General features: G+C 38.8%; 1 protein-coding gene across 1 annotated transcript in view; it reads left to right on the top strand.

Moving 5' to 3' along the window:
* Positions 1-24,159, top strand: part of ACTR2 (actin related protein 2) — a 37,791-nt gene extending 13,632 nt beyond the window's left edge. The window contains exons 4-9 of the mRNA XM_086326320.1: positions 2,628-2,700; positions 6,201-6,337; positions 7,627-7,776; positions 10,940-11,085; positions 19,032-19,164; positions 22,493-24,159. Coding sequence (XP_086182446.1) covers positions 2,628-2,700; positions 6,201-6,337; positions 7,627-7,776; positions 10,940-11,085; positions 19,032-19,164; positions 22,493-22,663 — 810 coding nt within the window. The 3' untranslated portion in view covers positions 22,664-24,159. The remainder of the gene's footprint in view (positions 1-2,627; positions 2,701-6,200; positions 6,338-7,626; positions 7,777-10,939; positions 11,086-19,031; positions 19,165-22,492) is intronic.
* Positions 24,160-25,727: the final 1,568 nt, after the last annotated feature.

Below are 25,727 nucleotides of genomic sequence, written 5' to 3'. Positions count from 1 at the left end.
AGATAATGATGGTTAGGATTAGGGGTAATAGCAGAGAAGGTAATGATAAGTGGCCAGATTGTGGCTCTGTTTCGAAGGTAGGGCCAACAAAAAAAATCCTGATTTCTTAAATACATGTGATAGTTTCACTTGAGCAAAGACGGAGTAGAACAGGATTTGGGAGGGAAATTGATCAGGAGTTCAGTTTTGGACATGTTAGGTTTTCGTTAGACATCCAAGCAAAAATGGTTATATATATAAGGTCAAGTTCAGGAGAAAAGTCTGAGACTGGAGGTATAAACTTGGGAGTCACGAGGATATAGATAATATAGTTAACCAAAGAAGTGATAGCAGACAGTGGAGGAATGCTGGGGGCCAGGGAGATGGGAGGGCTCGGGAAGAGAGGTGGAAACAGTAAGGAGGTAGGCAGTTAAAGAGCAAAAAGTCTACATTCTTAGTACTTTAGATGGGTAACTTTGCAACAGTTATCTTTCATTTTGTTATATATGAGATAGGAAATTTTAATTACTTTGGATTTTATTAGCTTTCCAGATACTGCTTAATGTAAGTAAATGTTTTGTTTTACTCATTGACTATGTTGAGATGTTGATGGAAATTTTAGAAGAGATTTAAAATTTTTGTTTTTTCAAATTTTGAGATTGTGGTTTTAGCTGCAGAATCCATATCATTTTTTATGGTTCATTTTTTTCCCCCCTCCTAGCCACCCCTGAAACTATGAAAGATGGGCTTTATTGTATTTATATTTTAATTGTGCTTTATACTTTCTAAATGATTTATAGTTACTAATAGTTTGTAATGGATAAGTGGTCATTTATAATTGCTCTTTATTTTTAGCAATGCATTGCAAAAACAGAGTGTAGAGATATTTTTGTATTGAATCAAGAGGTTATGAGACAAGGAATCCTCTTTCAAAAAAATAATACAGTAGCAGAATGGAAACCAAGTTTTCTTTCAACTGAAAATTCAGGGAGATGGCATTTGCTATGTAGTGGATAATACCATATCTGCCATCCACTAACTAACTATTTGACTAGGACAGATATTTTTTTTAAACTGCAGAAATGACAAGAATTAGTTTTACTACACACTCTAAGGACTCTTCTTAGTTCAATGCTCTTTTTTACTTGTAAATACAAATTTGACTATGACTGATAATGCCCCATTTTAATCTCATTCAGAAAGTTGTTTCTGAACTACAAATACTTCTTAATGATCTTATGAATAAAAACAAATTTGACAGACTGTCAAGTTGATAAATGCAAATACAGTTGATAAATGCAAATGACCTTTGAACAACACAAGGTTAAGGGTGCCAATCCCCCTCAGTCAAAATTAGTGTAAAACTTTATAATTTGCCCTCTGTATCCCAGGTTCTGTATCCCTGGATTCAGCTGATCTCGGATCATGTGATGGTGTAGTATTTATTTATTAAAAAAAATCTTCAATTAAATGAACCTGCACAATTCAGAACAACCTGTGTTGTTCAAGGGTCAGCTGTATACCAATTTCATCCCTGTAGCAGGGGGATAAAGGATGATGGAATAGAATACTAGTCAGAAAATTTAGTTGCTTAATTGATGAGTTTGTGTTTCAGAGTTGTAAAATTTATTTATTAGGATTTTAAAAAAAATTTTAATTTAGTTTTATTGAAGTATGGTTGATTTACAATGCTGTGTTAAGTTTCAGGTATACAGAATAGTGATTTAGAGGTTTTTTTGTTTTGTTTTGGCTATAGCATGTGGGATCTTAGTTCCCTGACCAGGGATCGTGCCCCCAGCAGTGGAAACACAGAGTTTTAACCACTGGACCACTATGGAATTCCCCAGAGTTGAAAAAATTTAAACTGAATATCATTCTCATTGTGATCGGTTGTAAAATTTCTAAATATCAGATGTTCATAGTGGTAGTCTGCACTGCCAGTCAGTGAATGCTAACTGTGGATGACAGAGAAAATCCTACGGAATATTCCTGGCCAACCTGCGATATGGACAGTGAGCAGCATTGTGAGCAGAGAGGACGTGAAGGAGCTCCTCATCCCTGCAGTGGACCTCAGCATAGGGTGGAGCGCAGACTCAGCAGCTGAGCAGCTTCTGAATCTGCCAGCATTCAAGAATTGTTTAGTTTTGTTTCCCTGCTGTACCGTTTATTACTTGGAGGTAGAGCCACAGTCTTGCTTGGCCCAGGTTGAGGGAAAGGGATGGGAAGGTTGGCAGTTAAGTAGTTTGTATAGTTTGTCTTTGAATTAAAAGACATTTCCCTTAAGGGACATGAGTTGAGAAGGTCTTGTTCAAAAACAGAACACTTTGTTTCACTCTTACCTGCCATTAGTTAAAAACTCTCAGAAATCTTTGCTTTGTAGAACTTAAGAAATGCTTGGGGACTCAGTGTGTATTTTAAAAAAAAATCCGTCCTCAAAATTGGGGCTGCCTGACAGCAGGACTTTAGTAGAGGCAAGAAACAGCTGTAGAGAATGGAAGATTCTTTTGGGTCCTTTGATTCTATTTTGATCAGCTAATCTACTCTGGCCATCAAGAAAGCATATATTAATATATATATATATATATTACATTATATGTATAATGTAATTTTAAAATACTAATGTTCTCCCTTTCCTTTTGCACTTTTAGGTAATGTTTGAAACTTACCAGTTTTCTGGTGTGTATGTAGCTATCCAGGCAGTCCTGACTTTGTATGCTCAAGGTAGGTGAAGCTTAACTTTCAGTATCATTAATTCAGCAAACATTTGTTACATGTATTTTATGTCAGAGGAATTTGATTTCTCAGGAAGTTTTAAGTCCCAGAAAGCTCAGTTTCATGTATTTATATTTATTCAAATACTCCACAGTTTGTCAAATAAAATATACACATTTTTATTTTCTTTACTAAACATTAATTAATTCAGCAAACATTTGTTACATGTATTTTATGTCAGAGGAATTTGATTTCTCAGAAAGTTTTAAGTCCCAGAAAGCTCAGTTTCATGTATTTATATTTATTCAAATACTCCACAGTTTGTCAAATAAAATATACACATTTTTATTTTCTTTACTAAACAATGAAGGACTTAAGAAACTTCTCAGTTTTTTTTAATAAGTAGGAAGTTTCTTCTTTTAGACTATTTAAGAAAATTTTTGAAGGAAGGAATGAACGTGGACTCTGTCCTCAGAATTGTCAAGAGTTTAAAAAAGCCAGAAAGGTTCATATAAAATTATCTTTGTCAAATACATAATAGATTAAATATAAAAGAAAAGACAGACGTTTGAGAGTACCTTCCCAACTTTAAAGTGGGTTGAATGGAGGGGACCTATTTTTCCTTTGTTTTCTTGGTACTGCCATTAGTAACTGCCTCTGTATCTGCTGGGAATAAAATAGTAGCCATGTAGGGAGAGCTCTGTATCCTGATGATCTTGTGGAGAACTTATGAGGCCATCAGATATGTGCTCAGAGCCTGTTGGGCACTTAAAATGTAAAGATCCCTCAAGAACTTACACTCTTAATGGGGGAAAGATTCAGAAATTGATTTAGCATGTCAGAGAAGGTTTCTGAAGGAGGTGACAACTAAATGTCAAGCCTTAGTACTTACGTGGTCTGTGACAGTACAGTCAACCCTTGAACAGTGCTGATTTGAACTGTATGACTCCGCTTATACATGGATATTTTTCAGTAGTAAATACTACAGTACTGCAAGGTCCATAGTTGGTTGAATCGGGATGCAAAGGGCCAGCTGTAAGTTATGTGCAGGTTAACCCCCACATTGTTCAAGGGTCAGTTGTGTTAAGAAACAAATTTTAATATTATGGTGATCCATCTGATTCTACACATAGATGAGTAAAAATCACTTTGTCAAAATACATACTAGGTTTTAAAGCTGTCTTTACTACTTCATGTAGATACTAAGAAAATACCTGGGGAGAATTAAATTTTTAAAGAGGCTTTATTCATTCTCCAAGTGTGTCATGAGCTTGGCGTTCTGTTTAGGACAGAGGATACGGCGGTGAGTCAGCTCCTCGATAAGCTACATGTGGTCTCCTTGCCCTTTCGTCCATTATAGCCAGGGTCTGAGGAGCTCGTGTTTGTCTGCATCTAGGAAATTGTGTTTCATTTTTTAAGTACATTTCAGAATTTATTTTAGAAAATACTTTGGAAAAATAGATATTAAAATTTTTGAATCTAAGCTTTGAAACTGGTGATTCCAGTTAGGGGGTGGAGATGGGACACTTCTGCTGAAATGAATTTTTGCTTTAATTGAATAAAATTGACCTTAACAGATATTTCTAGCAATATTCATAAATTTATTTCTGTCCAAGGAGAAGATATCCTCTCTTAACTCCTGATATTTAGCTGCTTTTGTTTAAATATTTAATTCTTAGTTTTGAGAAGTGATAATCCAGTAATTCTAATCAAAAGAACTCTTCAGCCGAAGAGAACTCTTCACCTTGCATAAAAACAAGGTGGCTAAAAGCTACCAGTTAAGTCAAAAGAGTAAGAAGCTACATTTGGAACCAGGAAAGGCTTTTGAATAAGAGAGGTGACATGGTGATTCAAGAAAGTGTGTCTGACTGCATTTTGTGTACAGGATTGAGGGGAATAACTGGAATTATGGAGTGTGAGTTAGAGGTTAAAATGGTCAGGGAGGGTATGAATGAAAAGTTAAGAACTAGATTGAGCTTTAAAGAATCCTTCAGAATTGAAGGAGAAAGAGTGAGTAATCTAGTGTTAGTTGGTATTACTGGGAGCATTTTTGAATTAATGATACTGTGGATTCTTCTTTCTTGCAATAGAAAGTCTCTTGTTTAAAAGAAAGCAACCTTAAGAGGCAGCATGTGATTTTTTTATGAAAATTGAAAAATCAGTCAAGGAAAAACAAATTATATGAACTTAGTAGGAGATGTTTTGAATAAATGTGTTCAGAGATAAATTAGATGTTTTGTGCATAAGAAAGAAGGAGAGAGTATTCAGGGATGGGACAGTGATAAAATAATAAGCTTAAGCAACTGTAGATAATACATACTCTGGTTAAAAGTATCATTAGACTTAAAAACTGCTAGAAAATGTGATTTAGAAATTTTTTTTTTCCTGAATTAACTCTGGCACAAAAGGTGAAACACTAACTTTCAGTCATTTGTACTTTTATATATTTTTTTAAATTTCATTTTATTATTACTATTTTTGTTTTTGGCCATACTGCACTGCATGTGGGATCTTAATTCCACACCCCCCTGACCAGGGATCAAACCCACATGTCCCCTACATTAGAAGCATGCAGGCTTAACCACTGCACCATCAGGGAAGTCCCCATTTATACCGTTAAATAGCACATAGTGAGAAACAAAGAGACTTTCCAGGTGGCGCTAGTGGTAAAGAACCCACCTGCCAGTGCAGAAGATATAACAGACGTGAGTTCCATCCCTGAGTCAGGAAGAGCCCCTGGAGGAGGCCATGGCAACCCACTCCAGTATTCTTGCCTGAAGAATCTCATGGACAGAGGAACCTCGTGGGCTACAGTCCATAGGGTCACAAATAGCTGGACACGACTGAAGCGACTAAGAACGCACGCACTCGCAAGAGAGAAGATAGCTTCTTTGCTGGTCTTTTTTTTAAAAGTTTAACTGACAGTGTCTTTCTTGATTTTGGTGAATAATTGAAGTGATTCTTTGGCTAGTTAAGATGAATTATTCTCAGATTTCTAGCTATTTTGTATGAACAGAAATTTTCCAAACAGCAGAGTTTTGAATATACTATATGACAAAAATAATAATAAAGAACTAGATTATTTTAGCAGATTCACTATTAACTTGTGTAATTACCCTTCACAGTGGTTTTCATAAAAGTTATCTATGATACTTTAGAGAATTTGACTTCAGGGGAATTCAGGGATCAAGATTAAAGTTAGGATTAAAGACCATGTTGTATTTTTCAGTCCTCAGTCTGAGGGTCTGTTTCTTCCCATCACTGGGGGAGCACATGATTGGACTAAAGGTCTCACAGGAGGCATGTGAGAGAACACTGACTTCAGTGTCTGTGTGTTAGAAATAAACTGCAAAATAAGCAAATAAGAAAGAAGTGCTAGCTTTTAGACCATTTTGGTTGGTGATGTTTCTAATCAGAAGCCAGCATCTTTGAATATTGAAATACTTGAAATTTGCTGGCTTTGATTTCTGATTTGGCTTTTTGTTTACAACTTCATGATTCTTCTACAGGTTTATTAACTGGAGTCGTGGTGGACTCTGGAGATGGTGTGACTCACATTTGCCCAGTGTATGAAGGCTTTTCTCTCCCTCACCTTACCAGGAGACTGGATATTGCCGGGAGGGATATTACCAGATATCTTATCAAGGTAAGCAAAAGAGAATATCATGGAATTAGATTTTGTAAGTTTGTATATATATCTACTTAAAATTGAATGTATCACCTCAGGATTCTAGTGAATCTGCACCACCAGAGAAGTGGCCCAGTATTTTAAAATTCATATAAAAATCGGTATAAGATTCACACACATGATCTCTTGTGTACTAATGAGAGGTCATCATTACGTGATTATAATTTGCCTTTCCTGAGGAATGGGAAGAGAGGCATGTTAAAGGTGGAAGAAGACTCTTAAGACTTCCTTGAACAACTTGGGCAGCCTTTCAGCCGTAAAACCCTCTTTGAACAAGATGTATATTAAAATTTATTTGTGAATGAAATTAGTGATGCTATTCTTTAAAACATTGCTAGATACAGTATACATTTAAGGCCACTCTTTGGAAGCGTGTGTGGTTTTTGTAATGTGGGGGGGGAAAGATTTAGAATATTGTCTGTACCAGAACTCGATAGTTAGTACATTCTCTCCAGGTCAGTGGTTCTCAATCAGGGATGATGCTACTCCTCCGGGGACACTTTGAAATGTCTGGAGACATTTTTGGTTGTTAACATCTTTGCAGGAAGGCTGCTAAACATTCTGCAATGAACAGGGCATCCCCCACAACAAAGGATTATAAGGTCCAATATGTCACTGGTACTGCTGTGGGAAGACTGTTCTGGGTTGTGTTAAGTCTTCGTATTGACATTGGGTTAGTAATAAGATTGGTGATGAGAATTATACTGTCATTCTAAGCCAGAATTCTGTTTGAGGGTGACTGCCAAAGGATTGTCCAAGAGTTTTCCTTTGACTGTAAACACAAAGATCAGAGGATTTGTAGTTTTTATGTGAAAAGTCTGATTTGTTTATGATGTATATCGTGTGTGTTTTGTTTTTCCTGTCAGGTTGAATTCTTGTTTTTGTTTGTCTATTTAGCAAATACTATTGCCCCTCTAATATGTGTCAGTCATATTTCACAGTTATGGCATTGACTGAGTAAATTGCAGATTATAGAAATCCAGTGCTAAAATATTATTTATTAATATATATTTTGCCCATTTATTATTCATGAACTGTAAATTCTGTCACTCCCTATGAAACTTTTCTGTGAAAGTGAAATGTAAACTCTTATGGTGAGTAATATTCTCCTTTCTGAAATAGTAAGAGCTAAGGTTCTGCTGTCCATTGTATTTGGTATTGATGTGACATGCTTAGCATTAATCCCTTTTGTGGACTTGAACTCACTCAGATTAATTGTGGACTTAATTGCTGTTTTTTTGTACCAGCTGCTTCTGTTGCGGGGATATGCCTTCAACCATTCTGCTGATTTTGAAACGGTTCGCATGATTAAAGAAAAGTTGTGTTATGTGGGATATAATATTGAGCAAGAGCAGAAACTGGCCTTAGAAACCACAGTATTGGTTGAATCTTACACAGTAAGTATATCTGGTGTATGATATATATATGGTTTTAAAGTGGGTGACAGTGACTGTTGGTGTGTGCTTAAGGAGGTTTTCTTGAAATCCAGTACTTTGGGTTTGGGTTGTTATAATTTGTATATATATGACCTTTAATGTCTTTCTACATTATGATACTATGATTTAATAAAGCAAGAATCATATATTGCTTTTCTACTTTAGGATACAGTTAGATATGAAATGTTATTTTGAGATTCTAGTACCTGGAATTGGAGAAGGCAATGGCACCCCACTCCAGTACTCTTGCCTGGAAAATCCCATGGACGGAGGAGGCTGGTAGGCTGCAGTCTATGAGGTCGCTAAGAGTCGGACACGACTGAGCGACTTCACTTTCACTTTTTACTTTCATGCATTGGAGAAGGAAATGGCAACCCACTCCAGTGTTCTTGCCTGGAGAATCCCAGGGACTGGGGAGCCTGGTGGGCTGCCGTCTATGGGGTTGCATAGAGTCAGACACGACTGAAGTGACTTAGCAGCAGCAGTACCTGGAGTAGCATTTTTCAGCATGGGTTTCACATAATGTTATTTCTCTGAGATGTTAGTAGATCGTGACAGAAATTAAAATGAAGGGTTACATTGTCAGATAAGTTTGGGAGAGAGTCAGTTTCACTTTATTAAAGGACTTCTCAGAACCTTTGATATGCTGAATTGTACATGATTACAGTATTCTTAGCATTTCATGGGACTGGTATTCTAAGATAGTTTAGAAAATGGTCTTCCTATAGAATTGCTTTAACAATTCAATAGGTGGCAGTCTTCCTGACTTAGTATTTTCTTAATGAGATGTTCAGAACAAGTGTTAACTTGAAATTGTAACTAATGATTCTTAGAACCAAGTTATAATTTATATCAGAGGAGTTGAATTTTCAGTGTATTGCTGCCTTAAGTCTGTCATTTTCATCTGGGTATAAAGTGCTTCCATACTGTGTCTTTGATCTGCTACTGTTGTTTAGTCGCTGCTGCTGCTGCTGCTAAGTCGCTTCAGTTGTGTCTGACTCTGTGGGACCCCATAGACGGCAGCCCACCAGGCTCCCTAGTCCCTGGGATTCTCCAGGCAAGAACACTGGAGTGGGCTGCCATTTCCTTCTCCAATGCATGAAAGTGAAAAGTGAAAGGGAAGTCGCTCAGTCGTGTCCGACTCTCAGCGACCCCATGGACTGCAGCCCACCAGGCTCCTCCACCCATGGGACTTTCCAGGCAAGAGTACTAAGTCATATCTAACTCTTTGCGACCCCATGGACGCCTGCCAGGCTCCTCTGTCCATGCCATTTCCCAGGCAAGAATACTGGAGTGGGTTGCCATTTCCTTCTCCAGGGGATCTTCCCAACCCAGGGATTGAACCCTTGGCAGGCAGATTCTTTACCACTGAGCCACCAAAACTGAAATTGAGTGATAGGCAATAAAAGCAAGTATTCTTCCACCATTTAATTCATATAAAACAGAGCATATCATAAATATGTACAAAATAGTCACTTTAAAAATAATTTAAAATTTTTATAAGTTACGTTGTTTCATTTTAGAAGATAATGATCCAAATAGACAATAAATCAATACTTTGCAACTCAATCATCTACAGATTTGCCCTAGGGATTCTTTCCTGAGGCCTTCTTGATAGTTCCCCTAGATTTATAATTTATTGTCTACCTGACTTTGGAAGAAAGTGTCATGAGACAGAGGATAAGGGAACTAGAAATATAAAACATATTTTATCTCTTCATTCCTGTCTCAGAATTTGAGGCAGGTTACAAAAGTATTTGTGACAAATAAACGGGGAACTGATGAAGAGGGGAAATAGTGGACAAATAGAGGATAGGATAAGGTTTGGTGCAGAGAAATTGGGAGGCGTACAGTTTTAACAGTTCTGAAAGGTAAGTAGTTCCTAGGGTAGGTGGCCCCGGGCTGATCTCCAGCCAGAGCTTTGAGAAAAGCCACACTGTCCAGGTGTAGATGTTTTATGCTAGTGATACTCTGCCATGTGAAGTCTTCCCTTATATCTTGGCTGAGTTCATGTGGTTTTAAAGTCACTGGATGGTTGTGTTTATTTTGTTAAGGGTAAATTAAAAAAAAATTTTTTTTATAAAGTTTATAAAAAGATAATTGTGGAGTTTTTGAAAGATGTGATTGTGTTGCACGTACTGTATACAGTTAGAGCAAACATGGAGTAAATGTCTTCAAGGACTTGCTTTGAGATACTTCGTCATGTTGGAAAGTGAGTTTGGGAATCTAAATATAGTTATTATAATTACATTATTTTAAACTGATACACTGTTAGAAATGTTAATGTAAAACTAATTCTGGTCTGTCATATAGAAATGTGTCAAATGCCAGTATATACCAGCATGCTTGTTACTTAGGTCAATTCTGTGAATTGTGAGAGAGTTTTTGTTTAACATTTCTCATTTAATTAAACATAAACATGATGTAACTTAAGGGTTAACAGGGTCATATGTTAGTGGTATCTTACCAGTTGCTTAAATCTTGTTTTCTTAAAATTATATTTATCTACTTAAAAATTTAATAGAACCTAGTAAATAGGATACAACAGAATTGCCTGCTAAAAAATAGATTAGCGTCCTTAAGCTTTTTTGATCATAAGGTTTTCCTTGGATTAAATGATTTGATAGAAGTTTCACACATGATATAAAGTATTTGATGGCAAAAAAATAGTTCCCCAGAATAATTATTTGTTGAAAGAAATTTAAAATTTTTAATTGAATGTGTCTGTGCTACATGGTAAAAATCTCTATAAACTCAAAAATGTGTTAAAATGATAAAGAGAAGCAGCATTGACTCCGGCAAAAGTCCAGTTGCTGTGGGTGATCAGCACTTTCTGTAGTGCTCACTTGCATACACCTGTAGACATCACACATTTGTGTATTGGTGACTCTTTAAGGAAATTCCTACTGTTTGGAAAGGCAGGACATATCATTTCAAAAGCAGAACAGAGCATGATAATAAAAACAGTTATTTTAATGTATTTTACTTTGTCTTTTTTCAAAAATGTATTTTGGGAGAAATATATTGCTAATGATTTTGGTTATAAAACAGGCATACTAACATCTAAAGAATACTGGGAACTTTTAAAATCTTTTGCTGATACCTGATTGTTCTTGGTCTCTAGCTCCCAGATGGCCGCATTATCAAAGTCGGGGGAGAGAGGTTTGAAGCACCGGAAGCTCTGTTTCAGCCTCACTTGATCAATGTCGAGGGAGTAGGTGTTGCTGAATTGCTTTTTAACACAATCCAGGCGGCTGACATTGATACCAGGTACTTTAGAAATGGTTGTTTCAAAGTAGCTTATCAGAAATAGATGGAATATAAATAGCTTGAGTGACCAGGTTGTCTGTTGTCTCACCCGAGTTTTTGATAGGATGACACTGGTTGTTGAATGACATATATCATTGTGTCACAGATGCCCGTTTAAACTTATTTTGAAATAGTTTAAATGTTGCAAGTTTCCAGAATAGAAAGGAGGACTCCTGTACACTACCCAGTTTTCCATTTTTCTGATTTCAGCAATCTACGTGTTTGTGTGCTCTCCCTTTCTCTCTCTCCTATTCTCGAGTCATTTGAGAATAGGTTGAATATGTAAGTCCTCTTTACTCCTTAATGTTTACTTTGTGGCTTTTAGGAATGAGGCTGTTCTCTTATAGCGGCAGTGCAGTTACTGAGTTCAGGGGATTGATTGCTGATGCACTTTTATCTGCCACCCTCATTTCAGTTCTGTTCTTTGTCCCAGTAATGTCCTTTATACAGTTTTTCTTTTTTCTGGTAAAGGGTCAGAACTGAGACCACAGCTTGTATGTAGTTGTCATGTCTCTTAGTAACCTTTCATCTGTTGTAATTCCTCAGTCTTTCATGACATTGATATTTTTGCAGACTACAGTTTGGGTATGAATGTCTTCTCATGATTAAATTTAGATTGTGCCTTTTTGGCTGGAACACTACTTAAGTGATGTGTCCTTCTTAGGTTATCACATCCAGAAGTGATGTCAGTTTGCTCCTGTTTGGTGTTATTAGTGTTAAACTCTTAGTGAAGTTTCCTGTTTTCTCCATTGTATCAGTTCAGTTCAGTCGCTCAGTCGTGTCTGACTCTTTGCGACCCCATGGACTGCAGCACGCCAGGCCTCCTTGTCCATCACCAACTCCTGGAGTTTACTCAAACTCATGTCCATTGAGTCAGTGATGCCATACAACCATCTCATCCTCTGTCATCCCCTTCTCCTCCTGCCTTCAATCTTTGCCATATTCAGGGTCTTTTCAAGTGAGTAACTCTTCGCATCAGGTGGCCAAAGTATTGGAGTTTCATCTTCAACATCAGTCCTTTCAATGAACATTCAGGACTGATTTCCTTTAGGATGGACTGGTTGGATCTCCTTGCAGTCCAAGGGACTCTCAAGAGTCTTCTCCAACACCACAGTTCAAAAGCATCAATTCTTCGGTGCTCAGCTTTCTTCATAGTCCGACTCTCACATCCATACATGACTACTGGAAAAACCATAGCTTGACTAGACGGACATTTGTTGGAAAAGCAATGTCTCTGCTTTTGAATATGCTGTCTAGGTTGGTCATAACTTTTCTTCCAAGGAGCAAGCGTCTTTTAATTTCATGGCTGCAGTCACCATCTGCAGTGATTTTGGAGCCCCCAAAAATAAAGTCTGTCACTGTTTGCATTGTTTCCCCATCTATTTGCCATGAAGTGATGGGACCGGATGCCATGATATTCGTTTTCTGAATGTTGAGCTTTAAGCCAACTATTTTACTCTCCTCTTTCACTTTCATCAAGAGGCTCTTTAGTTCTTCTTCACTTTCTGCCATAAGGGTGGTATCATCTGCATATCTGAGGTTATTGATATTTCTCCTGGCAATCTTGATTCCAGCTTGTGCTTCTTCCAGCCCAGCGTTTCTCATGATGTACTCTGCATAGAAGTTAAATAAGTAGGGTGACAGTATACAGCCTTGATGTACTCCTTTTCCTATTTGGAACCAGTCTGTTGTTCCATGTCCAGTTTTAACTGTTGCTTCCTGACCTGCCTACAGATTTCTCAGGAGGCAGGTCAGGTGGTCTGATATTCCCATCTCTTTCAGAATTTTCTAGTTCATTGTGATCCACACAGTCAAAGGCTTTGGCATTGTCAATAAAGCAGAAATAGATGTTTTTCTGGAACTCTTGCTTTTTCGATGATCCAGTGGATGTTGGCTATTTGATCTCTGGTTCCTCTGCCTTTTCTAAAACCAGCTTGAACATATGGAAGTTCACAGTTCACGTATTGTTGAAGCCTGGCTTGGAGAATTTTGAACATTACTTTGCTAGTGTGTGAGATGAGTGCAATTGTGTAGTAGTTTGAACATTCTTTGGCATTGCCTTTCTTAGGGATTGGAATGAAAACTGACCTTTTCCAGTCCTGTGGCCATTGCTGAATTTTCCAAATTTGCTGGCATATTGAGTGCAGCACTTTCACAGCATCATCTTTTAATTTGAGATAGCTCAACTGAAATTCCATCAACCTCCACTAGCTTTGTTCATAGTGATGCTTCCTAAGGCCCACTTGACTTCACATTCCAGGATGTCTGTCTCTAGGTGAGTGATCACACCATTGTGTGATTATCTGGGTCATGAAGATCTTTTTTGTACAGTTTTTCTGTGTATTCTTGCCACCTCTTCTTAGTATCTTCTGCTTCTGTTAGGTCCATACCATTTCTCTCCTTTATTGAGCCCATCTTTGCATGAAATGTTCCCTTGGTATCTCTCATTTTCTTGAAGAGATCTCTAGTCTTTTCCATTCTATTATTTTCCTCTGTTTCCTTGCACTGGTCACTGAGGAAGGCTTTCTTATCTCTCCTTGCTATTCTTTGGAACTCTGCATTCAAATGGGTATATCTTTCCTTTTCTCTTTCGCATTTCTTTTTCTTGGATGGTCTTGCTCCCTGTCTTCTAAACAGTGTCATAAACCACCGTCCATAGTTCATCAGGCACCCTGTCTATCAGATCTAGTCCCTTAAATCTATTTCTTACTTCCACTGTATAATCATTAGGGATTTGATTTAGGTCATACCTGAATGGTCTATTGGTTTTCCTTACTTTCTTCAATTTAAGTCTGAATTTGGTAGTAAGGAGTTATGATCTGAGCCACAGTCAGCTCCTAGTCTTGTTTTTGCTGACTGTATAGAGCTTATCCATCTTTGGCTGCAAAGAATATAATCAGTCTGATTTCTGTATTGACCATCTGGTGATGTCCATGTGTAGAGTCTTCTCTTGTGTTGTTGGAAGAGGGTGTTTGCTACAACCAGTGCATTCTCTTGGCAGAACTCTATTAGCCTTTGCCCTGCTTCATTCTGTACTCCAAGTTCAAATTTGCCTTGTTTCTTGACTTCCTACTTTTGCATTCCAGTCCCCTATAATGAAAAGGACATCTATTTTGGGTGTTAATTCTAGAAGGTCTTGTAGGTCTTCATAGAACTGTTCAACTTCTTCAGCATTACTGGTCGGGGCATAGACTAGGATTACCATGATATTGACTGGTTTGCCTTGGAAATGAAGCGATCCTTCTGTCATTTTTGAGACTGCATCCAAGTACTGCATTTCAAACTCTTGTTGACTGTGATGGGTATGCCATTTCTCCTATGGGATTCTTGCCAACAGTAGTAGATATAATGGTCATCTGAGTTAAATTCACCCATTCCAGTCCATTTTAGTTCCCTGATTCCTAAAATGTTGACGTGCACTCTTGCCATCTCCTGTTTGATCACTTCCAGTTTCTCTTGATTCATGGACCTAACATTTCAGGTTCCTATGCAATATTGCTCTTTACAGCATTGGAACTTGCTTCCATCACCAGTCACATCCACAACTGGGTATTGTTTTTGCTTTGTCTCCATCTCTTCATTCTTTTTGGAGTTATTTCTCCACTGATCTCCAGTAGCATATTGGGCACCTACCAACCTGGGGAGTTCATCTTTCAGTGTCCTATCTTTTTGCCTTTTCATACTGTTCATGGAGTTCTCAAGGCAGGAATACTGAAGTGGTTTGCCATTCCCTTCTCCAGTGGACCACATTTTGTCAGAACCTTCCACCATGACCCATCTGTCTTGGGTGGCCCTACACGGCATGGCTCACAGTTTCATTGAGTTAGACAAGGCTGTGCTCCGTGTGATTAGATTGGTTAGTTTTCTGTGATTGTGGTTTTCAGTTTGTCTGCCCTCTGATGGAAAAGGATAAGAGGCTTATGAAAGCTTCCTGATGGGATAGACTGACTGAGGAGGATACTGCATCTTGTTCTGATGGGCCATGCTCAGTAAATCTTTAATCCAATTTCCTGTTGATGGGTGGAGCTGTGTTCCCTCCCTGCTATTTACCTGGGCCAAACTATGGTGGAGGCAATGACGATAATGCTGGCCTCCCTCAAAAGATCTCATGCATGTACTGCTACAGTCCGAGCCCCCAAGCCTGCAGCAGGCCACCACCAACCCACACCTTCACCCGAGGCTCCTGGACACCCATAGGCAAGTCTCCTGCGGGGTCACTGTTCCTTTCTCCTGGGTCCTGGTGCACAAGATTCTGTTGAACCCTCCAAGAGTCTATTTCCCAGTCTTAACATAAGTTCTGGCAGCTTTATGGTGGGGTTAATGGCGACCTCCTCCAAGAGGACTTATGCCATATCCACACCCAGAGCCCCTGTTCCTGCGGCAGACCACAGCTGACCCGTACCTCCACAGGAGATGCTCAAACACAGTTCTGTCTCAGTCTCTGTGAGGTCCCCGGGTCCTGTGTGCACAAGGTTTGAGCCCTCTGAGCGTCCTCTCCATTGTATAGGTTGTCTTTTTTTTTTCCTGATTTATAAGTAATTTGTGGGAAAGTATTTTCAATAGTGTCCAACTCTCTGCAACCCCATGGACTGTAGCCCGCCAAGCTCCTCTGTCCATGGAATTCTCTAGGCAAGAATACTGGAATGGGTAGCCATCCTTTTCTCGATCTTCCCAACCCAATGAATGAACCTGAGTCTCCTGCATTGCAGGCAGATTCTTTACCGTCTGAGCCACCAGAGAAGCCCGAAAATACTTTTGAGACTGTGTAAATCTCTTATTCTTCATCAGTTTCTGACTTCCACCCCTTTTATCATCAATTGATGGTTTTTGCCTAAATCCATTTTTATTGTGATGGTTGCAAAAAGATGAGTTTTCTAATTCTGTCATTCCTTCTCTATTTATTAGTTGGCATTCTAGCATAAGGAACTGCCTTTCCTTCTCCCTTGTTTTTGTTAATTTTCAGTATGGACTTGCGATTTTATTCAGTGGATTATAGTTCTTATCCCTGCCTTATTTCATTTTGGCGCTGAATTGTTCCTGGTTTGGCCTGTGAGAGCCCCTGCAGCAGGCTTCTGTGTGCTTTGTCGTTTAGTTCCTAAGCCATGTCAGACTCGCTGGGACTCCATGGACTATAACCGGGCTCCTCTGTTGGTGGGATTCTCCAGGCAAGACCATTGGAGTGGGTTGTTTCCTTCTCCAGGCGCTCTTCTTTGCACCCTCATCTCTTCTGAGCGTGTTCTATTTCATTCTGTTTTGTGGCACAGGATATTCCCAGTTCATCTTTAATTTTGGTTTCTGAAAAGGCTGTTAAAACTAAACAAAGAAAGGACACTCAGAAGTGTTACTCTCCCCACCCGTTGTCTTTCACCTTAGTGCTACTCCCTCTATTTCTTATTTTCTTACACAAGAGGTAGCATCTTGTGAATACTCTTTTGAACTTTGTTTTTTTCTCTTAATATATCTTAAACAATCTTATACCACTTCCTGTATGTTGTTGTTGTTCTTTTTTCCAGTGTGTACATATAATGGCTTCTTCAGTGAATCCTGGTTGTCTAGGTAGGGTCCATTATTTATGCTGACAGATAATGCTGCAATTAATAACCTTGTGCACACTGTATCTTTGTATTGTTGGGATATATGTCCTGAAAAAATGCCTGAGCGGGGAATAGTTGGGTCAAAAGGCGAATGCGTGTGTGGTTTTGTTATTGCTTAATTCCCTTCTCTTTCCTACAGTCATGTCTGAGGACACTACAGCTGTTCACAGAGTTTGTCAGCATTTTACTTGCATGTCAGTCTAATGAATGAGAAATGATATCTCAATGTAATTTTAATTTGCATTTCTCTTAAGATTGAAGTTGCATATAGTTTTCTGTGTGTTGTATGCTAAGTTGCTTCAGTTGTGTCCAACTCTTTGCAACCCTTTGGACTGGAGCCCCTCCGGCTCCTCTGTCCATGGGGATTCTCCAGGCAAAAATACTGGAGTGGGTTACCATGGCCTCCTCCGGGGGTCTTCCTAACATAGGGATTGAACCCAAGTCTTTTACGTCTCCGGCATTGGCAGGCGGGTTCTTTACCACTGGAGCCAACTGGAAAGCCCGATGGACCATTTTTATATCTTTTCTTGGTGAATTAATCTGTTTGTGGCTTTTGCCTATTATCTGTAAGATTTTTGTAATTTTTTTTTCCTCTCAATTTTTAAAGAAGTTCATTTTATTTGAGCTCTGTGGTCCATTTACAGATATTTTGTAATTTTTCATTTGTCTCTTCTGGTGTTTCTGGCCACATAAAATTTTGGTTATATTTAGTTGTATAAGAAGATTTATAATCTTTTATTGCAGCTTGAGTTTGAGTCACAGAAAGCTCTCCTCTTCACCCAAGTTGAGAAATTCACTCAGAAACATTTTACTAAGCAAGTGTTTGCTTACTTCTTTATTTAACCCTAATGAAATAACTGCCAAGTTTTTGTGGGAGGGTGGGGAACAGGACAATAATGGTAATTAGTAAAAATAGCAATTGGCTTAGAACAAGCTATAAATCTAGTGGAAGATGATCAGAAGTCTAATCTAGACTTCGTAATTATGATAAGTTCTCATAGTGGGGATTGGGTAGATGCTTTTGTCCCTTGATGTAATGATCACTAATAGCAAGATTATATATAAAGGTGCATACCTGTTGGTGGTGATTGAAGTTTTGGTGATGCTAAAGCACTGGAGTCAGGTTTGGTATCCTTTCTACGTTGCTAGCCTCGGAAAGTTGCAGCACTCAGATTTTGTTCTGCATGTTCAGTGTATTGAAAGCATACATGTAGATGCTCACGGGCATATACCACATGTAGCTGTACTTCAGCTGCTTAGTTTATGTTACATTCATGCATGCATCTGCAATTAAATACAATACAAAACTTCTGCTGCTGCTGCTGCTAAGTCACTTCAGTAGTGTCTGCCTCTGTGTGACCCCATAGACGGCAGCCCACCAGGCTCCCCAGTCCCTGGGATTCTCCAGGCAAGAACACTGGAGTGGGTTGCCATTTCCTTCTCCAATGCATGAAAGTGAAAAGTGAAAGTGAAGTCGCTCAGTCATGTCTGACCCTCAGCGACCCCATGGACTGCAGCCTACCAGGCTCCTCTGTCCATGGGATTTTTCAGGCAGGAGTACTAGAGTGGGGTGCCATTGCCTTCTCCTAGAAGCTAGAATTACAATAGCCTGAGCTCTTGAGAACCTGAAAGGAAGTAAAACCAGGAAGTGAGTTTGAGTGAAGCCAAAATGGATACAACTTAGCTCCTGAGTTTTACTAAAAAAGCTCCTCCAACCCTCACTTAGATTATACTGTTAATACTTTTACTCCATCTGCACTTATTTTAGATTTGATTATCTGGTATCATGACCAACAGCATATTTAAGGAAGAAAGACAGGGCTGCTATTAGAAGCAAGCACATCAATCTAACCAAAAATAATAGCCAGCGGCCTCAGAGCAGAGGAACAAAAGGGAAAACTACAAAAGGCAAATGGAAAAATTCAAAAGCTAGAAGTGGAGTCATGGTGGAATATAGTTTATTTTAGTAAACAACCACATCTAAGTGGCTCCGTGGAAGCACTATTACAGCCTAGCCCAAATACCGCTCCTTTGTTATGTGAACCAGTCGTTATTGAAAGACTTAATTACATTTGCAAGAAAATGTGTTATGTGCTTTAGGAGTATTGTCATCAAAATGGTAATAGATATTTTCTATATAAAGAGTTTGTTATCTGTTTATAGTAGTAATAGCAAGCATTCAGCCCTGCAGTTTACATGTTGAATTTTATTTAATTCTCCCAGCAATCTGAGGCTAATGTAAATAAAAGCAACTCTTGAAATACTGTTTTCCTAATCTGAAACCCCTAATGAATACCTGTTGTGTCTTCCTAGATCTGAGTTCTATAAGCACATTGTGCTTTCTGGAGGGTCTACTATGTACCCTGGTCTGCCATCCCGGTTGGAACGAGAGCTTAAACAGCTTTACTTAGAACGAGTATTGAAGGGTGATGTGGAAAAACTTTCTGTAAGTATCAGTCAGTACTCCAACTGTTAGCATCCTGTTAAAACCCTGTGAAATAGCTTGTGAATCTTGACAACCACCAGAGGGAGCAAGAAGTCTTCTAAACAAACGTCTACTGCAGCCCAGTGCAGCCTTGAAGAGTAGAAGTGGTTCAAGATGAGCTTTGTCCCAGCGTCCTAGTGCCAGCTGGCCTTTCTACTCAGTGAGCTGAGGCAGCCGGGTCCAGTGACACCTGTCGGTTCATCTGTAACCAGTAGCCTGAAGAACCTGCGGTACTGTGGAGGAAGGCTGTTGGGTTGTTTTTTTTTTTAACTACGTCATCAACATTCGGTGCTACTCTTAGACTGTTTCGTATTTCTGATTTAAAATTATTTTCTGGCTGTTTCTTGCGTATGTCTTTTATCTCCCCAATCAGGTAGTCTCCAGTTCTTTTGCATTCGTGTCAACAATCATAGCTCTTAAAACAGACTTTAGATAGTTGTTGATACATAGAGTGGAAAGAAGTTTTTAAACCAGGGTGTAACAGTTGATGGTTATTTGACATTGATTTTTCTCTACAAACCCTGGAATGTGTGAAGTACACTATCTGTACATACTACGTGCTCAGCTAGGAGTCATCTAATTCTAAGTTAATCTCTGAGGTTCACATGTACACCCGTGGTGGATTCATGTCAATGTAAGGCAAAACCACTACAATATTGTAAAGTAATTAGCCTCCAATTAAAATAAATAAATGTATATTTAAAAAAAGAAAAGCAGTTTAAAACATTTTAATTTTGTTTAAAAAAAACCTCTGAGGTTCATCTCACCAACTTTGGTCAGTTGTTTTAGATAATGAGATTACATCATACAGAGGGCTTTATATATTGGAGACACTATATTAGGACTTCCCTGATGCCTCAGATGGCAAAGTGTGTGTCTACAATACATCTTTCATTTGTGACTCAATTTATTGAAATTAAATTCTGTATGGACTCATACATTAAACCGATTAAAAGACTTAAAGGAGGCATGTTGTTGAAGTACTTCACTCGTCTGTCTGATGTTATTGAGTTATACATATAATTTAAAATCAGTGTTAGATGATTATTCAGCAAATACTACTTGAACTCCTTCTATGTGCCAAACACTTGTCTGGGCAAAACAGTGGCAAACAAAACAAAATCTCTACTTTTAGTCTATGAATAATACTTTGGTTAGTAATAAGCACTATGAGGAAAAGTCAGGTTAGGGGCTCGAAAGTGGTAGTGATGAGGGGAGATGGTGTGCTCCTTCAGGTAGAGTGATCAGAGAAGGAGCCCAATGAGATAACTTTTGAACAAAGGCCGAAGGGAACGAGGAGCCTGACTCTGTGGGGAAGAATCTTCCAGGCAGTAACAGTCCTGAGTTACGGGGAGTGTGTAGGAGTGGCTGGAGCAGAGTAAGCAAGGGAGGGGACTAGGAGGTGAGCACAGAAAGGCAGTCAGGAGACTTCCGTGGTGTGGAGTTAAGACTCCACACTTCCACCGCAGGGGGTGTGGGTTCGATCCCTGGTGGGGGAACTAATCCCACATGCCACATGGTACAACCAAAAAAAGAGGAAGGTAGTCAGGACGCAAGTGTTGTTCAGCCATGGTAAAGATTTTGGCTTTCCTTCTATTGAGATAGAGTCTTGGGAGGAACTTGAGCAGAGAAAGTAGTATCTGATTTGTTTAAAGGATCATTAAGTCTGATGTGGTGAGTACATGCTTGACGAAAGGGAGGAAGAAAGGTGACCGTCTCAGGATGGGTTAGGAGGCTCTCAGAGGAGGGAGGAGCTGATGGATGTTTGTAAAATAAATGAGGAGGTGTGAAGTGGTGTCTTAGAGAGTGGAAGAGAGAAGAGAAATGTCATGGGGTTGCTGAGCATCTCTGAGGGGCTCAGTTGAGGTAAAGCTTAAAGTGGATGTTGAGTTTTTCTCACCCCACGCTCAGTTACTTGAGGGCAGGGGCAGAGCAGAGAGTTGATCACCTGAAATGGCATTCTGCCAAGCAAGGCAGAGAAGGACAGGGTCACTGAGGATGGTGTCAGGGCGTGGTGGAGAGAGTGCGCCCACGCGCCACCGAGCAGGTCTGAGGAGAATTCCTCCGCATGAGGCTCTGTAGACACCATGGGCCCAGAGAGTGGTGGCTGGAATGGTCCAGAAGGGCGAGTTTCTGAGGGTCTCTGGAATGGCAGTAGTGAGAAACAGCAGCCCGTTGCAACAGCTGCAGAGGCAGCGGTGTCCTCAAGGGTCAGCCAGGTTTCCCCAGGAGCAGGGTGGCCAGAGCACAGCCCAGGCCAGACCTGGCTGTTTGATAAATGGAGTTTTTGGGAACATGGCCAAGCGGACTCCTTTGTCACCTAATATGTTACCTGTTGTCACACACTGTCTCTGGCTGCCTTTAGCTATTGCCAGAGTAGACCCCACAGAGCTTCAAGTATTTATCCTCTGATCCCTGTAGAAAAAGTTTGCAGACCCCTGCCTAAGAGTGAAAAAGTAACTAGAACAGTTAGAACAGTAGGTTAGCCTCAGAATTAATCAGTAAACAGGTTTTTTCTATGTCATATATTATGACAGATCCTACAGTTCATGTATGTGACATAAAGACAGTTAAGATGACAGCTATTTTGAGTCTTTTTGCACGATTTGTGACTTTGTAAATAAAACTGCTACTTCATTTTAAGGTTTCTCTTGCATGTGTTGACTTACCATACAGAAGGAGGTCTCTCCTTGATGGCTACAGAGTGTAAAGCTTTTCCTGCTTGTCTTTAATTTTGTTTACTGTGTTCATTTTTTCCAACATCCTCATAATTTATCTTGACCATATTTGGCCTCGTTTATTCAAATATTTGTTTGAATTTGAAACAATAGAAAGTGAGCTTTGCTTATAAGAACTTAAATCTTTGTTGCCTGGGACTACGATCATAAGAGCATAAGACCTTGAAGGAAGTAAAAGTCCTCTTATCCCAACTGTTCACTTGATAGCTGGCTGGATGACTTGCCCATCAGTGAAACACCTGACACAGCCAGGACTCCGGTACTTGGGCTTTTAGTAGGGTGACTGTGGAATTCATTGTTCATATCAAGATGCTTTTGAGAGTGACACGGGGTGCAGTTAACACTGGGGCCACAGGTGTAAGTAGGGAGCGTTCTAAACACACTGGGATGGATTTGCGATCTCCTGTGAGTGGGGCAAGTTACACAAGGTCTCTCTCTCCTTCACATGTATACATCACAGGAGCTTTGTGAGAATTTAAGAAAAAGTCATTTTCATAAGATAGAAAACACCATGCACGTGTGACATTTTACTATCTCCTCTTCTCCTGTAGAAATTCAAGATCCGCATTGAAGACCCGCCCCGCAGGAAGCACATGGTTTTCCTGGGAGGTGCAGTTCTAGCGGACATCATGAAGGACAAAGACAACTTCTGGATGACCCGACAGGAATACCAAGAAAAGGGTGTTCGTGTGCTGGAGAAACTTGGGGTGACGGTTCGATAAACTGTGAAGCTGGTTCCCATCACGCCCTAATGTGCTTTCTTTTTTTCCATTACTGCCAGTCTTTGAACTCATTCAACTCCAGGACCTGGAAGAGGCCTGTCTGTCTGTGCCCCTTGACTGGAAAGGTCAGGTTTTATTCTGGTGTCTTGCGGAAGTTGTGTTAAGTTTGTGTTAATGTGGGTAAATCTGACTGTTTAATTCTACCACTTCCCTGTGAACACAGGGAGAGGGCAAGGGTCCTGTCTGCTGCTTTGTTTCTTCTAAGTAGGCATTTAGATCATTCCTGTAGGCTTCCTATTTTCACTTTACTGCTCTAATGCTGCTAGTTTTAGTCTTTAGCACACTAGGTGGTATGCCTTTATTAGCATAAGAAAAACCTAACAGCTTTTACATATTACTGGGGTGGGGGTGGTCAGGACTGGGTGGGCGGCTGCTGAGCCCTTTGTGGAGTTTCCTCTGTAGTGTGGTGCTTTCTACAGTACTGCTGCAGCTTTAAGTACCTTAAAGCTTCTGGTGTTAACATTTTAGGGAAATGGTAGGCTCAGAACTAAACTGTTAGGGTGGGTTTTTGCGTGGAGGACAGGGGTAGTCTTTTGATATTCATTTTTTGATTTTTGAGCTTTTCTGCTCTAGGGTACGGGAGATGAACTTTATTTACAATACTTTGATTTGGCAGGTTTTCTTCTACTTTTGGTCTGCCTGGAACTGTTTCCATATGATGTAAAAAGCAGGTGTAGTGTCCCATTATTATGTGGTTTGGGGATTTTTCATTTGTTTTTTAAAATTAACCATGTCAGCTGGGATTAGACTCCCTAGAATCTATCAGTGGAAAAGTAACATTGAAAAAATGCTTTTGGAAATTCAAATTTCAGACAAAAAGTGCTTAAGAGCTGGTATTTTTTCTAAGTGCTTCTATTTATATCAGAAGCATTAAAGTAACCCAGTGCCAAGTACCATTCTTGAAAAATTCTTTTATATAACCGACCAGTGCTTATTTAATAAAAACAAGTAGATACATATAAATAATTACTGGCAGTAGGTTATAATTATTGGGTTAAAAATAACATTGAAATATGGGACTTGCTGCCAGTTGGGTAATTTTCACTAATTTTCTTTTGTTGTTGGTATGTTTTGATTTAAATCCTGAAAGTGGAGTAAAATATGACTATTTAAAATGTTGGCCCCCCAAAAATCAAGATTTAAATATGTACTTGTACTGAAAAAACTAATCATAACTACTAAATCTTAGCCATCTTAGGCTTGAAAGAAAAGTTGGTATTTTGTAAATGTTTGCAGACTTTCCTGTCAGAAAATCATATTTATGAATCTTGTCGGTATTGCTTGGTATCTGAAAAAAAATATCAAATAGTACCCAGACTTGAATTCCTTCTAAATTGAAAAATAAAGTTATAAGAGATTGTATCACTTCTGTTAATATTATGTATTTTTTTGTCTCTTTTACCTCAATTTGAACAAATAAAAGAAGTTTGCCTGCATGCTGGACATGCTTCAGTACACGTGAATAAGCCTGTGAATAATGTCTGTAAGATTTTAGGGACGTGGGTGTCAGAGTTACGTTGAAATTCTAAAATGTTCCTAAATTATGTACTTACCAATCCCCCTAGACTTGTGAATACTGAGTTGTTAAAGGACATCAATGCAGAACTAGTATCTACCAGTTGTTTATTTCAGATAAATGGATTGACTCCTGACCTTTGATCATCATTTTAAAATATGGAGATAGAAAACAACAAAGAATGGAATAGACTCTTAAATAAAACAATGAAGACATTTGTCCCTTGAATGTAGAATTTGGTTTTAATTTTGTAATTTTGCTATCAAACATGACCGTTAAAATATTAATATATGGAGAGTGTAATTTTTTAATTACATTTTAAAATTTTCCTATTCTAAGGTGAAATAATGCATTTAGTATAGTGATTTGGGGGTGGGGTAGGGAAATATCATTAATTGGAGTTGTCAGGTATGAGCCCTTCAGAAATGAAAATGTTTTCTTTTTTAAAAGAGATGTGATTGATAGCTCTTGAAAACCATTGTCACTTAAATTCCCAATGATGTTTAAAATTCTTTTCTTTTAAAATTAGAATTGCCAGCGCCTTGACCTTCGAGAAGGGTTTCTTAGAAATAAGTCCTACATTTGAACTTTTTTCCTTAAAATGGTATTGGATATTAACTTTTACACAGTTCTGAGCACTGTCAACAATATCTGGAAAGTATTTTGAGAGATCAATGGAAAGTCAAACATCCTGATTTTAACATAAATACACTTCTTTTTGATTGAGGGAAAAAATCAGGTTTTTCAAAGTACATTTGAATTTTGTCTTTGTTTTTCCTCTCGATAGTATTTCTCTTTGGTTTCATTTTCTTATTTTTATTCATATTTTCATTTTTACTAACACAGGACAGATTGACAACTTTATGCTAGTTGTTAGGCCAAGTTCAGTTCACTGTCAAATTATTTGACAAAAAAGAACTTACCTTTTGAAATGATTTTAAATGCATAAGAAAAAAATAGAATAAGAGCAAGTCACAGCTAAAGCTCCATTAGAGACATTTTTCCCTCTAGGAGACTGTTTTGTCTCCTGGAAGATTTAAGGAGGCTTTGTCAGTGTTAGAAATGCTTAAGAGACCTATATGAACATGCCTCTTCTCATGCAGACTTTTAAGCATGTTGTTTTTAACAAAACAGCTAAAGACAGATGAAAATGTATTAAGCCAACCCTTTCTTACTTTTATACTAGCCTTTGAGGAGTACATGCAGGTGTTCTTGTTTCTCCTTCTCCGTGAACTTGAATGCTAGAACCTCATGGCTCCCCTTCACTGCCAGAATTCCCAGGACATCCTCTGGTGTCTCCCATGCAGTCTCTTCCTGGTCACCTAAATTGTCATGTGACCTCTCTCTCCGTGTTACAGAGGAAAAAAATCTCAGGCCCTGTATTAGGTGTCATTGTGGATACAATGAATGTCTTGGTGCTCTTCACAGTTTTTTTTCCACCCACAAACTTTGTGTAATTGAGTGTGGTGATTACTGCTAATTTTAGAA

This window comes from Bos grunniens, chromosome 11 (assembly GCF_055505025.1).
Source record: "Bos grunniens cultivar Pamir isolate PY7600 chromosome 11, Bosgru_T2T1.0, whole genome shotgun sequence".
Taxonomy (NCBI): Eukaryota; Metazoa; Chordata; class Mammalia; order Artiodactyla; family Bovidae; genus Bos; species Bos grunniens.
Note: the sequence above shows the minus strand (reverse complement) of the source record. Positions and strands in the feature narration are given on the sequence as shown.